General features: G+C 37.7%; 1 protein-coding gene across 1 annotated transcript in view; it reads right to left on the reverse strand.

The window, feature by feature from the left end:
• Nucleotides 1-3,721: 3,721 nt before the first annotated feature.
• Nucleotides 3,722-20,921, reverse strand: part of Lim1 (LIM homeobox 1) — a 37,102-nt gene continuing 19,902 nt past the window's right edge. Inside the window, exons 4-7 of the mRNA XM_066288645.1 lie at nucleotides 13,808-13,971; nucleotides 11,919-12,170; nucleotides 4,842-5,121; nucleotides 3,722-4,788 (exon numbers count right to left, since the gene is read on the reverse strand). Coding sequence (XP_066144742.1) covers nucleotides 4,562-4,788; nucleotides 4,842-5,121; nucleotides 11,919-12,170; nucleotides 13,808-13,971 — 923 coding nt within the window. The 3' untranslated portion in view covers nucleotides 3,722-4,561. The remainder of the gene's footprint in view (nucleotides 4,789-4,841; nucleotides 5,122-11,918; nucleotides 12,171-13,807; nucleotides 13,972-20,921) is intronic.

Genomic DNA, 20,921 nt, shown 5'->3' on the forward strand with positions numbered 1-20,921 from the left:
TACAAAGTCATGCATTCACCAACCGACGGTTATATAAATACTTATTATAAATAATACTTTCTGAACATTTTTACGATCAAAAAATAATTATTTTAGCGGCTGGTCGTGTGTACATCTCGGTACGAAAACAAGTTTGCTGATAATTTTCCGAAATTAATAATTGGCAAGCGCCATATTCCTTCGGGTAAATCTCTGTAAAGTAAAAGTGAATTGTTGCAACTATTATAAAGTCGATATAGACTGAAAATGATTAAAATTCCTTGTCAATTGCTGATATTGATATCTGTTATTTTTACGAACTTCCTTCCTCGATTATTGTTTTTTGGTTCTTGAATTTGAGACGTCGCTGCCCTCGCACGTCAATTAGGCCATAAAACCGTCCAAAATTAAACTCCCTCGACAATGTCCCTCCGGCATGAGATTTAAACCAAACAGCCTTGAGCCAAACCCTAATCTGAGGTGGAAAATTATCTAAACCATCGCAATCACGATCCATTTCGTAGCGGCTAACAATCGCCGTCTGTCTGCTATATGCCGGCGTAATTTCAGTATGGATTTCCGAACGACTTTAATATGCGATAATCACCGGTTACCGAATCAATATATCTCCGACATGTCAAACGTAATTACACACTTCTTAGATCGTCAACCTGCCCTGCTGCTTCCGAAAGGACCCGAGGCCAATCGGGTACCCACATCCGACCGTTTTGTTAATAGTTAATAATATTCGTTTTATGTCTTCTCTTTTAAGCTGACGTTAATTTATTTATTATGCACTGCAAACTCTGCAGAGAATAAATTAATACTAAAAAAAGTGCGTATATTCAAGTATTTTGAGGCTGTAAATTATAGCTAAGGTGCGCTCGTGAAATCATGAGAAATTTTTGGTCGAAATTACGGATGGACCGCATCAATAATTTAGAGCGTCTCCGGAGCTCCTTTCTTAAGGACAATTATAACGGGTCGCACGCTGTTAACTGCCAAAAAGTTATTTTCTGGATAACGCTCTTGGATACATCACCGTTGCAGCCAAGATTTATTGGAGCTTCATTTCGTTTTTACAAGGTGCCCCATACTTAACGGTACACAAGAAACGTGTATCGAAAAGTTGATAATATCAGAGATACAGGGTATCAAAATTAAAAATCATTTTCGTCAACTTGCTAGGCACATTCAAATTACTGGTAAATAACGATTTTGGCAAATATTAAAAGTATTGGGTAGATACCATTGAGTTTTTTAATTGAAGTGCATCTTAGGAACAGCGAATTAAAACACGCACCTAGTAATTAACACGTAAATATCTGGAAAACGAATAATGGGAGCGGCATCTCTAAGCTACGCCAGTTTTACGTGAAAGGGTTGGAATAATCAGTTTTGTTGCTCAGGATGTCTTTATAGTGTGCTAAAAAAAAAGAGTTTTTAAAGTTAGAAATAGTACGGCTGACAGCTTTCTTTTCAACCACCTCGATCTGAAAGACCCCTTGTAACCTGTAAATCAGACAAGTACTGCTAATTATAGAACCCCCTGTATCACTACCTGACCTCACGAATAATTTCATCTGAGATAGAATAGTCCAATATACCGCATTCTTAATCAAAACGCATTTGACAGTCCTTACAATCGCGAATAACGAGAAATATTGGCATCAAGCATTTCTTGCTGTATATTACTCACGATATTAAATCTGTATCTATCAATGCATGATACACCTCGGTCCTGCCTCGTTTCCATCATTTCCACGTCGACCGCCCATTGTGAGTGCTAATATGTGAAAAATGCCGCAAATTTCAACTGGTGAGCCCTAGGGCGATAGATCAACTCAACAGCAGGACAGTAAACAATCCTGCGGCAGTAAATAGGACATGGAATGAAATAACAAATGGTAAGGGTAATAAATGTGGCCAGAACACGTCAGCCAGGGAATAAGTTGTGTGGGAAATACAGGATGTAAACGACACGTGTCTACGTAAACGTACTGTGTATTCCCGCGGTTCTGGTCACGGTTAGATTCGTAGTGGTCAGAGAACTAATTTTGACTGATTTGTGTTTCTTTCGTTAATTTGTCTGTTGCCGCATAATAAATTCACGAAGGGCTAATAGGCGAACTCATGAAAATAGAAATTCGTAACATTCCATTTAGAAAGGCCGTGCTCATTTCCAACCAGCTGGAAATTCTCTTTTTTTTTAAATTCATAATCACAACATTAAATCTCATTGTATGACTCAATCTTGAATTCATATCGACTAATTTCGCAGTTTGTTGTGTGAGATTTAGGCTAGGTGTAATGCAAATAAAGTTTGGTCCATATGTGGAGGATATAAGTTTGCAAAGAAAAGAGAAAAGAAATCTATCAATGTGATGAATTCTTGAATTTAAAGCTGGAAAAGGACCGATTGGTTCGGTACGTTTTCAATATGCTTCGTTCCAAGTCGGTTGTATTTCAAGAAGCGCAAGTAAAGAAGTTTTGGTTTTGTTTATTCTTTATTAACGGTTATTTCCACGGCACTATTCAAACTCCATAAACCCATGGAAGACTTATGGAATTTTTTCGCAGACTATCCTTTTTTTTTTCACTTTTCTCTTCCTAGCTTAGGCTAGTAAATTTTATCTCAGGGATTAGTTGGAAAAGACATGCTATAATAAACGACCGTGTTCTTTTCTACCACATTACAAAAAGAGGCAGTGTAGAATTTGTCTTCAATTTCCTCTACGGAAGGCAGCCCATAATTATGTACAATCAACTGCCCCATAGGACTACATACGTTATATATGTGTGGGATTTCTAACCGTGAAGCTTACCTTTAAGATTATGTACAAATATTATTTTTCAGCTCTATTGCATTTCCGAGGGCGAATTTTTTTTTTTTTTTTAATAGGACAATCGGTTTATTTTTAATACTTACCATCACAAGCGTTACTCTGAGTAAAAATACATATGTGCATCCCTAATCGTAGCTGTTTTGTATATAGTGAAAGCAGCAAAAATAGTTCTGGATACGCCACTGGCGAGCTTAGTAATCTATCCAGAAAAGCCCTAGAGAATTTTCACAAATTTCATATCTGACCTGAAGAAATCTTACGGGAGGTTCACGAAGATGATAATCGATATCAGTTTTTAATAAACGTGTGGGTTAGAATTATGGGTGACTAGCTAATTAAAGTCGTACTTCTACTAATACGACTCACCGGCGATATGTATTGAATTTTTTCGAAAGAAATTCACTCTTTTAGAACGCGTGCTAATGGCGACAAGGAATAATATATGATTCATGCATGATACTGCACCAGCGCATTCCAGTTTGGTTACGCGTCAATATTCAACAACTTATCATGATCGCTGGATCGTGGTCGAGGCGGTTCTCGCTTATAACCTGCTAAATTTCCGGGCTTAGATGCTTTAGATTTTTCCTAGTAGGATATCTAAAGTCATTGGTTTCTGTTCTAAGAGAACGTAGAAGCCCTCTTAAACAATTTCTTTAGATTCAGTAAACTTTAATAAAATTATTTTCATTTGTTCATTTGTATTTTGTAACACTGTTGGCTGAGATGAATCTCTTGAAAGCCAGGGTTTCTTACTCAGGAATCTGAAAGCTATTGGTGATTTTTTTAAAGCTTGAAACGGACGAATTCGATATTTTTTATTTATATTTCCAGAGAGCTTAAAAGCCGAAATAAAACATCCAAAACTATATAATAAGTTTTATATTGATAAGACATCTAAAAGTAAGTAACAATATACATTAATATATCCGGATGGCTCTGTTTTTACAGCACATTGTTATAATATACCTTCTGTACAAAGTTTCTCTCAAACTGCTGGCGATATTCCTGAAACTGTCTGTGTGAAGCTTTAGGAAGGAATTCACAAAACTCAATGATAGTGAAAAGAGGAAAACAACATAAAGCAAACAGTTCCAGCAATACGTCATCAACACAGACTAAAAACGTACTATTTATAAGATATTTACATCTTGACACTTAGGCCTACTTTTTACAAGTTGCGGATAGCAGATTATTTATTAACTATAGAAACTAAGGAATCGGATATTGGCACTTTCAGAAGTGTTAACTCAATAGGTACACAGGGACAGTGTGATGACTGATAGCAGCTGGTAATTTTAGGGCCTAATCTAAGCGAATAATATTGTGAAAAGCCTTATTCAAAGATGGTTGTATATTGAAACGTCTTATTTTGTTAATACTGCTTTGTAGTAATTGTCCATCTTTGAAGAAGTCGCGTAACAAACTCGGAGCTCAAAAACGTCGTGGAGACGCATAAAAGTTTAGTAACAACATATTTGATAACAAAGAGCACGTAAATAACTTAAAAACAAAGCTGCGTTGCACAAGGTTAATCACTTGGACATTCATGAACAAAATTTAGCATTGCTTTTGCGTATTATGCCCGAGACTCTAAGGTCTAAATACATTCATATGTAAATGTGTCTTCATTCATATTTAAATGAGTCCCCCGCATAACCCTCTCAAAACCACTATTTACATCTTTCATATAAATACAATTATTCTCTAGCTCGTTTGGCTAGAGCCTTCGCCAGCTACCAAACGAGCCCCTCATTCAACTGCTGAGGGTTATCCGAGAAGCTTCCGGGTGGTATAAACTCCGGGCTACCCCCTCGACCCCCACCTTGCCCGCCTGGCCCCCCTGGCATCATTTGGTCAGGCCCTGGCTGCTGCGGCATAAACTGGCCGCCTTCCTGCCCGGGCATTCCCCCACTGAAGTCCCCACCCATTGGCATTGGTCCTCCATGGTCCATGGGACCTCCTATAAAAATTTTAATTAATGCTCTGCCTCGCTAGAATTTAAATGAGACATACCTCCTTGGCTGAAAGGAAGTTGGCCGCCAGGGCCTCCGCCGGGATGGTGTCCGGGGAAGAAAGGGCCGTCATGGGGATGGAAAGGGGGGCCTCCATAGCCGAACTCGAATTTGCCGTCTGCGAAATAGGGGAAGCCAGGGGGGCCGTCTTCTATGCCTCCGGGGGAGAGGTTCATAGGAAAGCCCCGCATTTTGCGGGAGCCTCCGAAGAAGGGGCCTCGTCCCATCGAGGTTAGTTGCTTGAGCCTTCGTTCTTTTGACCTTTTGTTTTGGAACCATACCTGAAAAAGGATAACAATATTATAAATGTGCGAGATTTTACGGAATAGACATTGTGGGATTAAAGAGCAGTTTTGAAAATTGATGATGTATATGGAACTAGCAGTCAGTTATATTGATTTTTCGGTGTTTTGTACTCGAATTAAAACACACCTGAATCATTCCCGCTGTTTGAGGAGAACCCCTGTGGAATTTGGTAAACTAATAAACCGGCAAACCTCACCCTTCACATGGATTTATTGTTCAATAACAAGTGTATAATATTTTCTGGGGTCATTTAAGCCTAATTTTCACATTGGCTGCAGCCACATGTCACATAAAATCATAATTTTTGTCCCTCAGCATGTGTACAGGACCAAATAAAAGTTATTTTCTCGCAATTTTGTACAAGTTCTTGCTAACAAGTTTGTTGAGAGCAAATGCAGCATTTGTTAATGCAGTTAAGCATAAAAACCAACTTTTTATTATTTTATCCGACAACTTTTTTTGAAGTTTATCAAACTTCGCAACTTTTGTTGCTGACTGTACATACACCCTTCAAACTTACAGTTTTTCACCCCCTAAGACTCGTCAATTCATCGATGAAATATAGCTGCCCACTTGCTACAGTTACCACCACAATGGGGTTATTGTTCTGTTTAACCCCCTGTATAAAAGTGCGGAGCATTATGGGCGGACCAGACCTTATGTCGGATCCCTTATGGTTTGCTTTGTAACTAGACTAAACGTTAAAGAATTGCCGGAAGAAAGTTAATTTGTTGTTTTGGCAAGTGTGGTTGGGTTTTTGTAAGGCGCCATCTGTTGTCAAGGAAATATATTATCTAAAGTCTCGATTTATAGGGAGTGAAGATTAGTTTTTTGATTTTTTATGGGACAATTTAATAAAGCGAATATTGGCTATATATAGACCATATCAGCTTGGTTGAGGAGGATTGAGGACAACGAGATCACAAATTGTCCAAACATTCAGAATTTATATGGTGCCAGACTAATGAGATGGTTACTGTTTGAGATGGTTTGTGACGAAAATTATTGAGAAACAAATTGGTTATGAAAGAGATGAGTTCAGAATCTTTTCTTGTCAAATCCTTATCATATTTAACAAATGAAGAATCAACCAGCAAGTTGTAATGAGAAGATGAAGTTCCACTTTATTGGAAAATGTGACATTCACTGAAACCAAGAAGATGTTTACTAAGGAAATAAATAAACCGAAATTTGGAACGAAATGGAACGATTGAGAAAGTATTTTATAAAAGCATTAATAACAACTGAGGGAGATGGGTACGGGCGCACATGAGTTCCTATTTAATCAAATTGATCAAAAATGATTCTAGAAATAGCAAAGTGATGCGCATAGGTTCGGGGTGTTAAAAAAACAAGGAACATGATCGTATTCGTTAATGAAACTTACCATAGTTGAAGGAAGTCCTTACAATTGACGAATAACAAGAAAATTAACAAAAACATCAGTTAATTTGTAAGGATAAAAGGGAGGCTTTTATAATTTTTAATAAACTTTTGAAATTTTTGAAAAGATGTTGAGGAGAAATCAGTGCCACATCATCAGAAAACATAGGATGCAGGTCAGTGGAAGATAATGGTACAGAAACTAATGAGAAAAGAAGATGATGAAAGATGATGTCAGGCTGCTAAAAAATGTAACACTTCCTGATAAGATCATCAAGCTTACACTTATTAAGGTAATATAAGAAAGAGATATATAATGGAGATATTCACGGAGTCTTTTTGTATTTGAACCTTCCTAAAAATATATTTCTCAAATAGACATTACAGACTTTTTCCATTACTTTTTGTGGAATGCAAAATCGTTAAAATTTTCCCCCTTGAAGCATACAAACATATGCCTGTTCCGCGGTTTGTCTTCATTAATAGCACTGAAAATCTTCTTATTACTTTAATTATAGGTTTGGGAAATTCCCAAATATATACAGGGTTACACCACAAATGGTAGTAGGTATGTTAATTACAGGGGTGATTTAATTACCCTCAGAGAACCGTAATTTTCGAATAGTTCGGAATCCAGGTGTGGGGGCGGGTTTGATTTATTCTTCGTTTCTTCATTTTGGACGTGTGAAATAGATGGGGCGCATTATGATAAATTGGACTGTCTATTCCACGAATAAACATTCGCTTAGAAAGTTTTCTGTAGTTATTCGAGCTTTATGGTTAAAATAAGAACAGTGAAACGCAGACAAATCGAAAAACGGAATTCGAACCTGTCTCTTTATCGATTCAAGTCGCATATTAAGAAAACTGAAAATGCTAATAACAGCTTTAAGGTTGATTTATGGGTCAATTTTTACATGATAAATCGGGAGTCGAACCGTCGAATAATTTATACAAATAGTACCACTGGACGGAACCAGTTTCGTTTTTTCGTAGCCACTCTTAGATGAACGAATCGAAAGTGAAAAATGATCCTGAATTTTTATGTGTAATAAATAAGACTATGGCGTCAAATTTTGTTAAATTAAATAGATATTAAGCTCAGATTGAGATTTATTGCTCTATTGAACTATAAATGATTACCATACTCAAATGGCGTTCATCTATACGCACATTTCAAGATCCGATATAATATTAATCTTGAACTCCACAAGACGGCGGTTTTTTCTAACATGAGATGGAAGTGAAAATATATAAATATAAATTATGTAAATTACAATAATTGGTTGAAATGTATATGATTAACTAAATTGTTGAAAATAGCGCAGAAGGTGTGCTTACGCAGCTTGTTAGCACTTTCAATTGCTAATCAAGACGAAACGACTGGTTTGTCGGTCGTGACCAATTAAATTAAACAAACTTTGAATGAGAAAATAAATGTAATTACTGTTTAATAGTTTTACATTACTGTCAGGAATAATACGTTTGAATCTGCGCTTTTTTAACGTAGAGAAGAAACGGAACCAAGATGCCTTCACGGTTGTGATTAGTTAATTTCGATGCTGAAGGATATGCGAAGTTTTGAACAATACAACAAATGTAAACAAAAAGGGACATAAATAAAGTTAAACCATATTAATGTTAATTATATTAAATTATAAAAGTAATTATAGCCAACGGAGGTAGCAGCAGCGAAATCAAATGCTAACACATGCGTGTGTTAGAAAAAAAAACAAATAAATAATGGACACGGCATAATGAAGTACTCTGAGCAAAAGAATTATTTATAGTGATATGGTATTGTATTAGTCCATTACTATATACACCAGACGTAGTACATACAATATTTTACGTACAAATGGATCAAATTTGTTTGTTTACATTTTAGTTTCTATGTTGGACACAATGAATTTAACCAGCAGTCGTTTTTCATGGCCAGTTAATAAAAGGCACATTAATTTTTTAACCGCCTTTAATCAAACAACTAGCACAGTATTTTTGTATGTAAAAAATGTAAAAAATATCATTTATGTTTTTTTCCACTGGCCGAAAGAAGGATCACATCCTGGATCGATTATAAGTCCTTTGTTTCGCAGCCAACCTTAAACTTTGACTGCTGGTGCTACCTTCTTCTTTCAGCCCTCCACACTTAAATAACCATTATCTACAACCACAACGATATTCAATAATAAAATGGCGTGCTGCAAAGGAACATTACTGCACTCGAATGAGCGCGGCGAACGCTACTTACAGCACGGTTTAAGGGAAAGTAATGTTTTGCTTGCTTCAACGCACTTTGACCAGGAATCTTTTGACACACCCGTTACATTTTTTTATAATACAATGTAAGAGTGAAATTATTAATGTGTTCTTCGTTACGTAATTTTTAATACATATTTCAACCGTAAGTTTATTCTGTTCTTTTATGCGCTATTTACTGTTATTCGCGATCCAAGGGAAAGTCCTATTTCGGTGTAAATTGCCACAAGTGATGGGTATTTAATATACCTTTTAGGCTAAAATGCAGGTACAAAACCACAAAGGAATAAATGAATAAGGAAATTATGTTATAGCGGGATGATTATTTTTCGCACAATAAAAACAATAAATCACTCTTTTACCATGGCGAATTTTAGCGCCGCGCTGACCGCTTGAGCATTATTAATAATATTTTCGAAATAAGGTCCGTGTCGGACAGGCCAAAGGCCGAAGGGTGGTTTGGTGGAGCCCCACCGTTTCAGAGGAGCTCCGGGGGGCCTTTGTAATGCCGACGACCACTTCGAACCGGTGCGCCAGCTTTTTATTTATTACTGATACATGTGTATATCACTACTATTAGGCTATAAGGTGTTCTTATTTAGTAAAGATAGCGTTTTTTCCTGTGTCGTGGCTGGCGCCAAACATTCGCACATTTGCCACACACATAACATCAAAAGTCGTTGACGAATGGCTTAATTATCTCCACCTTGGAACGGTCTTTTCATTTCAACTCGTTCGTGTCGCCTCGGTCGTCTTGTTTCGAATCTATCCATCATCAGGGCTGAAGGAAGTTGATTACTAGATCATTTCGAGCGAATCCGAGCGGCTGTCGCGAAATTTGGCGTGTCGATAATAATTTTTCTTTGACAACAAGAAACAATAGTTTGAAAGGAATAATTAGGAGTATGTGGAGAAATGAGACAAACCCGACAACAGCGCGAGGCCTTAAGCGAGGCAAGGCACTTCATGGGGATTAGCACCATGGGAACTCATGGTATACCCATTCCGGCTCGGTGGGTCGTAAACAACTCAATATCACCGTAAAACTGACCCAGCGGTCCTTTTCCACATATATAAATATTATTTTTAATATGTGTTTTACGGCTTTATAAATATTTTATATATTCAGGTGTTAAGATTTTTGTATCGACGGTATTTTATAGTCAGTCGGCTTTGAGCGGCCTTAAAAATACATAAATGTCAAATTTTATTTGAATGATGCCGGGACGGCGGATTTTCAGATCGATACAGGGTGGTCGTAACGTTTCTCCTGAAATTCCAAATTCGGCTTTACACCTCTATGAAACACTCATTGAAAACGAGTAAACGACCAGATAACGTAGTTTTCATGGGTAACCAAATTTGAAGGTTGTTTCTTCTTCAAAACTTCAAACAAAACTTATTTTCTCATTTAGGTTTAAACATTTAGAGACATCCTGTAGAGTTCAGGCGATGTTTCCCTGGAACCATAAAGAGAGGTTTATGACATTTCAGAAGAACCAAGATGGACGTAAATCACTGAAAAAACTGAGGATTTCGTGCCTTTAGTCTTTTACGAAGTCGGATTGAGGGCATTGTAAAGGGATATTGAAAAAAAGTGATGAAATTTCATTTTGTACATACCTGTAGATTACAGAATACCCATACGTTCGTTTAAGTTGCTTGTGCGAACCATTGAAGTTATTTCAAATTACTTTTCTAGACTAATTAACAAAAATCCAAAATTCCCATTCAAGCCAGTTCTGCAATCTGAGGAAACAGAAATTGTCCTCCTCTCTTTAATGAGAATCAGATTTTACTTCCGTATCCGATACGTCACCTTCTAATAAAAATTAAAGGGTATCTTTTTAGCCTCAGTCTCTTCCGTTATAAACTTGAAAAAACCAATGGTGACCAGCATGGGGAATCGATTGAAAATGAAGTAATAATTTATTTAAAAAGAAATATATTTTTATGAATGGAGAGGCGAAGTAAGAACTGAGAAAGATTCAATATCTCAAGATTCACATCCACAGGTCTCAATCACCTTTCTTTTGAGGCAATTCGAACTTGTATGATTGATGATCAATTATTTGTGTCAATCTTTCTTGAACTCCACCTCTTCCTTTTTAAGGGTCTTCAGAAGATTGAAATCTGTTTGTTATACAACAACCCCTCGAGGGTAGCAACACCCATTAAATTCCAATAAATAAGTAAATATGGCTCCGTCAAGTGCAAAAATTAATGGCCCTAGAATTAACACGGTCCAATTGGCATTGTACTGTTTGTGATTGACCCTTATATAGAGGGGTGCATGTTAAGAAAAACAACATTTGTTCGACATGTCGTATTTCGAAGAGGCAATTTTATCCTCTAAGGACCATTTCTATAAGCCATAATTCACGATAATTTGTCCTCGGCCAAGTGGGAAATTAATTGTTTTATAAGAATCATAACAGCAACTTTTCTTTGTAAAACTCTCAATTTAACCGCTCAAAAAAATTAAACTTTTAATTATATGAACTGCTGTTAGTATTAGACATTTATCGAAGAAGTGATGAGGAAGAAAGGATTTGCTCGAAGAGGGATTCCCCCAGCCGGAGAACCCTGTATAACCAATTTATATAGGCAAATCCATGAGGAAACTATAATATAACGGTATTACTGACTAATACATTATAAAATTTCGATATCGATGTTATTCAGTTAATGGTTCTTACGCATCTCTGGCTGATTCATTTATCGAACGCGGAGTATTCATATGACATAATTCATTTTGAATAAGTAATTCCTATACCAGTCGATATAAAAAAACATTTCTTGATCCGTCAGCATTAGTTAGAGAGTTTTTGACATAATTGAACTCATGTGAACCACCCTCGCAATGAGGGTTTCATTTATAAGAGGAGTCATGCGTTAGCATACACATCGTCGCACAATTAAAAAAAAATACAGAAAATGAACCTTGAGGGTCTAAACCTCATTGCCCTGATTGGCTTTATCATGAACATAATTTCCATGGAAATCATTCATCAAAGGAATAGCCTTTCAACAACTTCAAACAACTTCCTGGTGCTAGCGAGTGAAAATTGCGTGAAGGACTCATTATCTGACACTTTATTGTTGTATATTTAAAAAGAATCCTCCTTACTTGTATAACCCTCATGGGTAATCCAGTCTCCTTGGCCAGTTGCTCCCTTATATGCCTAGTAGGTTTGGGTGTTTGCGAAAACGCGGTCTTCAAAATTTCTAGCTGCTTCGCTTTTATCGTCGTCCGAGGCCCGCGACGTTTCGACCCCGCGCCGCTATCATCAGGGCTCTTGTTTTCCGTCTGCGAGTCCCTCGTCTCTGGGTCTCCGTCCAGCGAGTTTTGATCCTCCGAGTCGTTCTCGGTTTTAGGGTCCTGCATCAAAAAGCAAAGTTAAGCGATAAGAATCGCTGAGTAAAGTAGTACATTGAGAGCTAACTATCCTTAACCTAACGGCACGCAACAACATTAAACCTTCTTCGCTTAATTACCCCCGCATATCAAAGACCAGAAAGATCTCTGAAACTCGCGTGAACCTTATCGAAGTGATCTGAACAATGCATGGTGTCTTTGTCTTAGTAAAGGGAAATTGGACAAGGAAGGCGATAGATTCCGGAGCGTCAGCTCGTTATTAATAACATCCATCAGGTGAACAGTAATTTTAAATGTATTGCACCTGTCAGTCATGGTGTTTTATTAATGACCCACAATGTTCTTTTTCCTTTTGTTTATTTATTTTTTTTTCTTCTTAATACGGGCAATTAGAAACAGGCATTAATCCTCTTGAAGTCTGAGGGGGAATTACCGTCCAACCTGTTCAAACCAAATGAGTGTCCAAACCGATTTGGCGTTCAGTGCTTTAGTTTGCACCTCAGTGGATGAACGAGGTTCAACTTTAATCTCAACAACTGCCAATAGTGGCAAACACATATGAAATGAAAATTAAGTACCCCGAAGGGTTAATTTGGTTTCGCATGAAATTTTTCAATACTCCTCCGCACACCTCAAACTTACGAATGTGTTCACAAGTGGAGTCCGGGCCCAAAAATTCAAAGAAAGAACAGTAAAAAGTAAGATTTGTGTGAGGCAGGCAACTTGGCGAGTTAGTCATGATAGTTCAGGTTCATCCGAAATAATGGTTGGTGGCCATTTTCCAGTTGATGACTGGATGAAAGAAGGAGACGTTTGAGTGACTATTCGGCAATAGCCTATCAATGAGGCCCACACTACCAGACCGGGCAAGATATTACCATCAACGGTCTGGTGCGCGTAAACGAGAATTTCACAATCTCTATTAAAAAAAGGGTTAGTTCAGGTTAGTTGAAATTTCAGAACATCGCGCAGATTCGGCCGAGTTCGGAAAATCTAAGGGTGGTTTATTTAAAAATTCCAGAAGTTTGACTGTACGTCGTGAAAAATATACAATCATGGCGACTTGTGATGAAATTTTTTAGATAAAAATCAGCTGGATTTTTGCCACAACTCATGTCAGTTAATATTTATCAGAAATCTTGAAGATTTCTCTATGAAATTTAATGAGTCAGTAAGAATTGTAATTTAAATTACACGACCCGGTCAACAACCTGGTTTCGTTCAATTTGATTTGCATAGATATTTTGATACCTAAGACCGCTTTTTTGGCCATAAACGTATAGATTAGTTCCGCATACAAAATGGGAAGATTAAAATGGTTTTTAGGAGAAATTCAGGGAATTAGCAGCAAAACAATTTCCCTTTTCAACTTGAAGAATTGTGAGGTGTTCAACTAAATGTGTTTGCGTTGGAAGTCTTGGGAACTCTTTTGTAGCTCAATATTTGCTACAGTTGCATAAGAAATCGCTTTGAACGATTATTGTTATGTCATCTTCAGATAAATATTGCGACCAATAAAAGGTAAAACGAAAGCAATCAATTATCTTTACTCTTGATAATGCTGAGAGCAAAATTCAGTTTCCGTCAGCGTATCAGTGCTAATTATTTTTTATCTGGGTGTGAAGAAAGACATTACTTACTTGTCCTATTGAATTACTAATATCTGAGTGAGGCAAGGAGTTGTTATTCGTTTCACCAGGGGCTGGTGGCAAGGAACTATGTATCGTGTGCTGCTTCAGCACCGACGATGTCGTACTGCTTTCATCGTCTTCCTCATCTTCAGATGCGGAACCCAGCAGCGAGTCTGAAACCAAAAAGTGCAACTCTGTACTAAAATTTTCCCGCGTCCCTGGGAAATAAGTCGGTCACAAATCAATCAACAGAATGGAAAGTTAAAAAGATGTCCCGAATAACAAGGTATCAATACATAAGAAAAACACTTCTTCTGGATCATAGATCCCCGCTCATACGTCTAACCCGCGGCTGTAAAAACAGGGCCCTTTGTTTGCAGTTGTTACTCCGTACCCAGACCAAATATTATTTTAAAGGGATGTAAAAGGGAGGTGAATGGCAAATGATTCTTTGCCGGAGCTGTGATGCGTCAGTAACCCCTGAAAAATGTTTTTGATCGCGAAACTAGTCATTCATCATAGTGTTTAACCTGAAAATTAGGTAAGGTTGATTGATTCCTTTAAAACTGATCTAAAAGCTTTTAATACGTGAAAGTTCTTTTCGAAATGACTTATATGTATTATGGTCGATTCAATACAAGCCCGTCAAACGACTTCTGGCCCATAGTTGCAATATCCAGAGTCGATACAGGAACTAAAGCAGTCGATTATCAGGATAAATATAATAAGAGCAACAATGTAATAAAAGCAAACTTGTATCGCCCTCGTGCAAAGCATGCAAAGTTTGCACGAAAGCGGGTTAAGTCGATGACCACGAGTGCACGAGTGCAATTTTTAGTTTAAATTTCACGAGTGTAAAGTTGTCGGAATGTATGGTTGCACCAATTCTATTTAAGGACACTATTTCATAAATTACACCCTTGAAGTATAGTGCCGCAAGATTAACGTATTTTCGTTTGTTATAACAGTGTTAGAGCGACCAACCCTATGCGAAAGTTGCATGGACAAGATTTTTGAAAGAAATACGTTTTAATGCAAAAGTATCAGTTCCCGAAAAGCCGTTGTGACCATACATATCGCTTATACAATTTCTAGTAATTTTGATATCACTTTCCCCTGCTTTTTTAATTTTGTCCCAGCGATCAGCTTTGAAGCGAGACATCTTTGAAAACCACCGTCCAGTTTTATTTCGCATGGACACTGATAAATTTGTTTCATACCTTCCGGGCAATTACCTCTGTAATCATTCGGTAAATGCATTGCTCAAATGGACAGCTTAACCTAATATGAGGGATATACTCGCGATAATTGTACAAGTGCAAATTACCATTGTAGTCTGCCCTTCATTGCTTCAGCGTATCAATGAGAATCTAGTTTTCTGCATTGTTGAAATATGAATATTGGCAGATAAATGAAATTATGAAAAGTATCGTGAAAAATAGGGTAAGATATTAATAAACAACCTTTATGCAAAGGGAGGATAAAAACATCATGTGGAAAAAATTGGGATAACAGTAAATATTCATTTTCAAATATGCTGTTTGTTTGGTGCAAATATGAGATATGTGAGGCGTGCAGATAATTAAACCTTACACACGGGGGTGATTTATTACGAAATATTTAAATTTGATTAGGATTCGGTTAGTTCGATTTATTTACTTTTCGCTTTGCTCAAGTTTAAAACTTTTTTCATATTTTCTTGGCTCACCCTGTAGATAATTTCAGAAAGTTTTAAAATGCGCAAAAATGATAACTTGACGTGGGTAAGCGATTTCACGAAAATCGCTTTATTTTAAAGATGTTGGTTTGATACTTTGTATTCCGGTGCAATTCGCAACTCTGTACATGGCATTTCATAGATGTTATGCCCAGGCCTATTACCTTTAAACGAATTTTCCACTTTTCTTCGTTTAACTCTGTCTGCAATCGTCTTAAATATAGCATTAGTTTTTACGACGGGGGAACGAATCTCGGCGACGATGGAATTTAGCACATAAAAATCGCCATTATTGAAGTATTTAACGTAAAATGAAGCTTTCTGAATGGTCGGCGCCGAGGAATGTTCTATGCCGCCACACGCCATAAACCCGGCGCTCATAAGCTTTTGCGCCAGAAAATGACGTTACTTATTTACGGCCCGAGAATAATGGCTTTCTAAAATCCATGAGGAAAAAACTAAATGGAATTATTTTCCTTTATCGCCTCTCGGAAAGCTTACTGGACGTCACAATTTCTTTCCCTAAATTTTTGAAAGTTTTCAGCATTTAACGGGCATCTATATTCTGTTTAAAAGTCTCCTTTGGCGTTTCTCGAATCCGAATGGTGATTGACAAATTTATATTAACAAATTCTTCGTAAACTTAAAATTTCGCTGAAATCCTCAAATTCCGACAAGGCACTAACGTGAAGGCAAGTTTTGACAGCCGCCGACGCCGTGTTCGACGGCGGAACGGACGTAGGACTGCGTGCCTAAGGCTGTCTTGACCCACGTCTTTCCATGTCTGGACAAGACAACTGAAAGACATCTACAAAGGTCACTCGGCCGCACGATATCCCCGACAGCATGTTAAGTATTTCATTTGGAGGCCCGTCTTAATATCCAGTAATATATATTATTTGTACAATACTGTACGGGGTTGCATGCGTGCATCAGTCGAAGATGACTTACGATCCGGCCAATTACAAAAACGGCTCGATCGGCGGGGGGGCCGCGTCCCCAATTAGTACCGGGGCCCGCTGCGAAACATGGCATTAAGGGGGCCCCCTTTGCTGAGAACGACACCTCGAGATTGGTGGGGTACCGCCGATGGCAACAACAATTTTATGCACTGTAGTTTCGAGAATTTGTTAACAGTAACTAAGCACTTCTTGCCGATCAATTGTACATACCATTATTTGACCATTTGTAAAGCGGGCTTAACCAAACATAATTCATTTTTTTAAAGCGTGAAGTGATGCTGTAGAATTTTATGGTTAATGTTGATCTGATGGTGTAACAACTTATAAGTTTTCTCTCCGTCTTCCCTCTCGACAATTGGGCCTTTGCAGGGATGACAAATCGTCAAAGTGTCTGGACAAATCCGGAGCCTAAGAGCAACCTTCCACTGGAAAGAAAATTTGTCCGAAAGGGGGATCGTCCTTCCCGAATTTTGAAGGCGTGGTGTAATGACTTTGATACTCAACCTTATTAAGCTTCTCGCTTGAAAAAACTCCTTTTTCCGATTTGACGGCACAGTCAATTTGTCTATTTGCTAACATCGGCGATACTCATTAGAAAAATCCTGTCTAAAAAGTCCTTGTGAAACACAATTTCAGCCCGAATATGTGGAAAACTCAGAAATTACCTTAGTTATTCTAAGATTTAAGAAAACGCCTTGCGCCGATTAAAAATCGGTTTTTAGAAAATGTATTAGTAATTAGAAAAACAGTGATATTCACTAGAAAAATGATACATATGCTTTAATCCCGAAATTTGAACTAGAAAGTGAAACGGCCCCCTCCTAATTTGATACTACGCTTACTGAGGGCGCTTATCTCTAATTTGAATTGATTTAAGGTAAATTAATTTTGCAGTAATTATCATCGATTTTTAATGTCACAAAATATTTAAAAATTAGCTTATTTTAATCCTCAATCTGGGTACGCCTGCAAAAGTGACTTTCCAAAATCCCGCTTTTCAATGTTAAAGGTCAAAATGCCAATCCAGAGGTATCGTAAAACAGTTCAATGTTAAAAAAATGCCCTTAGGGGTTCATTTTTATTGTCAAGCGAAGAGCATGGCTCTACAAGTAAAAAAACTTTTGTGTTGGAGTTGATTTGATGAATTAAGAATAGCGCTCCGAGTTGATGATGATCAGATATGATTTCGTTGTGTCGAACAAATAAATGATATACGGACACTTTTTCAAGCTGAGGTTGTTTTGCTAGTCAACTGTTAAACAAGTGTATCAAATCAAATTGATCAAGGTCGTTAAATAATTGGATTTATTAAATAGCCATCGATAAACGAAGACCTCTCCTCTCCTAATTACGGGCAGCGTACGCTTTAAAACAACCATAAAATTAACATGTTTAAAGAGAACCGCCTTATTTGAAAAAAATCGCCTCATTAAATATTTATAAGGTCCAGTCAAAGCGCCAGTTCGGGCTTATGAAAAATGATTCTCCCAAGTTTATTTCCTCGCCTAGGTCGTTACCTGTCAGATGTTAATTTTTCCTTTTCTTATATCCCTTTTTCCATTGCATTTTTACGACTGACTCGCCTTGTCTTAATGGCGTTTCAAGGAGGGAAATATGAATACTTAATAATTTATGCACCTTTTACCCTGAAGCTGTTGGATCGCGGTGACAAAAACGCCAAGGCTGAGATCCGGGGTGGTCGACGGATCCATCAAACTCCAATGGTACATAAAATGCTGTTTACGGACTGCATCTGAATTTCGATGGCGGTGGAAAAAAATTCGGTCACACTCGGTTGATCGTATCTACGGGTCCGTAATAGCGTGAAGCAAACCGCGATCACCGGTCTGATGATGGCAGTACCGTGGCCTTTTAAATCGTGACTACAGTGGCGTCAAGATTCGATCCTATGCACCCGATAAAGACCCCGCGTAGAGAGGTATTTAGATTTTGGAGAAAAATACATTTGTACATTTAATACCACTATGTGCCACCCAGTGATACGACTGCAGCTCTACTCGACGCATTACAACCAGCTACCTACCATGAAATCAACTTATATGTTATTTATGAATCATTGACATAAATCTTCATGCAATACAGCAAGTGCAACATAAATCACGTTTAACATTTACCTAACCATAGACAAACATTTTTTCACAGCCTCAGGGCTGGTACTCAAGGTTGGACCTTTTCACAACTATTTCCCGGGGAACCTTGTACAAGTCAAACTCTTACAAGCAGATTTTTGTACGAGATAACAGTACCACTGGAAGGTTTAAGTTGTAAAAATACCGTTTATTTGCATGATAGGACAGCAACAAACTGAGAAACATAAACATTGATGACTTGTTCAAATACGAAACCGAAAACCGCTGCGTGTAGCTGTTCTCTTTGGTCCGCTCGTTTTTGTTTCTTTTCGTTTTTGGTTTGACCACTCAACCATGGTACTGCCGCGGTTTGTTGCTTGTCACAGTTGGTCGTTTAATCGCCGATCAAGAGTTATTTGGTTTTCTGACCAATTATTCAGAACATGTTCGAAGAACATGAGCATTATTCAGAACATGAAGATGTGCTTTTCAGAATTAATCGCTACGGTTGGGGAGAAAGTGGGGCTTAGGAGAAGTTGCGAAAAATGTTTCGTCACGATTTGTTATCATGTGTGAGCAACTCATAAAAAAATAGATATTTAGACCCTAAAGTTGGCGGTCCGAATATGGGTTTCAAAAACCGTGTAAATAAACATAATGGCTGATTTCATCCCTGCCAGATTAATGCTAACTGCCAGAGAAGCAGTGGCGGAGTCTCCGGCTCACTTTCGGGATTTCAAAAATTTGCTAAACTATCACAATTAAACTCTTCTGAGTGTTTCGGTTTGGGCGGCAAGTATATGCCGACAAATTTAGTTGTAAAACTGTACCGTTGATACAGTGGACCTGTGTTTGATCATAACTGATAGGCTGACATAATGGCCGAATGGCAAAATTGCTTTGACACAATTTAAGGAAAAAAACGTGAGGCAATATTAATTAAATTTTCAGAATTACGCTCAGTGCAACTTCACCCCTCAGACATACGCCCATGAAGTTTGTTCAAAAAACAGTATCGATTTGAATGTAATTTCACTATAAATTTGATCCCTGTAAAATCGTAACTAATACAGTGTTCAAATTATAAAATTAGCCACTTTGAAAAAACCTAGGAATGAACTGAGATTACCTCAATTTTCACAATTAAACTGTGTTAAACTTTCAGCTTCAGATTCATAGGACGCTTACGATTTTCTTGAAAAAATTCTACGGTGAATGATAATCAGAGTCAGATTTTAACTAAACGTTCAAAATTAACCCTAAGATTTCCCAAAACCATCTCCTCAGAATTAAGTTCTGGATGGACAACTTTCGACCTCAGGTACATTCTCCGTTTATAAGCTATTCGCGATCTCAATTTACACCCCTCAAATTGAGCGACTTTGTAGCATTCTCGAGTAAGATAAGAGAAAACCTGACCTTTCTAACATCCATTCGCCTCATCAACGTGATTAACATTTTTCCAACGTCAAGTTCTAACATTACCCTGAGCCATGTTACTTGTTCACACTAAATTCACAAATAATCCCAATATCTCAAGAATCTGCTCAAATCGAGACACGCAAGAATAATATTTGTTAATAGCAGTAATGAATACATCTGAGCGGAAGTTCTACCACGGAAGCAGCACTAGGGTGCGAGTCAAGGGCCGGCCCTTCAAGTGTCAGACGCAGTCGTGGCTGCGGTTTAGCTTTCATTCTCCCCTTATGTCTTTCCCACCCTTTTCGCATCAGGCTGAGTGTTATTACCCAAACTATTATCGCTAGATGGGCGGCAAAAAATTGACCAATTTTCTGCCTCGGCCGAGGCCTCGCAACATCCTCGAACGTTGATCGCTGTGAAATCAACCGAAACATATTGAAGGTTTGAACATGCTCTGCTTCATTTTGCTCAATGTCGACAATTCTTTATGAACTACATACGATTTAAGAAACTATGTGGATTCGCCTGGAGATACCTGTAGGTTTTTTCTGATAAACCCACTATACCTCCAAAGTAATCGACATTTGTGAAAATCGAAGAGAGTTGGCGTAATCAGGATATAACATCAACGGCCTTGGCCCAAAAATGTGGGATGTTCGCAAATTGCATTCATGGAAGAATCTAAATTAGGTTCGCTGATTGATGATTTAATGATAGGTTTGGTTTTGGATGGATGAATGGACTCGTATTAAGTACATGTCTCAATTCATTAAGCTGGGTTCGTTGCAGCCTTGTGCCCAAGAAAAATAGAATTGTTGATGCTTTCGGATAGATTTCTACAGAAAAAAATACATAAAATATTTAGTTTGGTGTTAAATTTAGATCCTTTAAAGTTTCCACGCAAAACGTGTTGTTTGTATTCAGAAGAGCGA

The sequence above is a fragment of the Euwallacea fornicatus genome, chromosome 12 (assembly GCF_040115645.1).
Source record: "Euwallacea fornicatus isolate EFF26 chromosome 12, ASM4011564v1, whole genome shotgun sequence".
Lineage (NCBI taxonomy): Eukaryota > Metazoa > Arthropoda > Insecta > Coleoptera > Curculionidae > Euwallacea > Euwallacea fornicatus.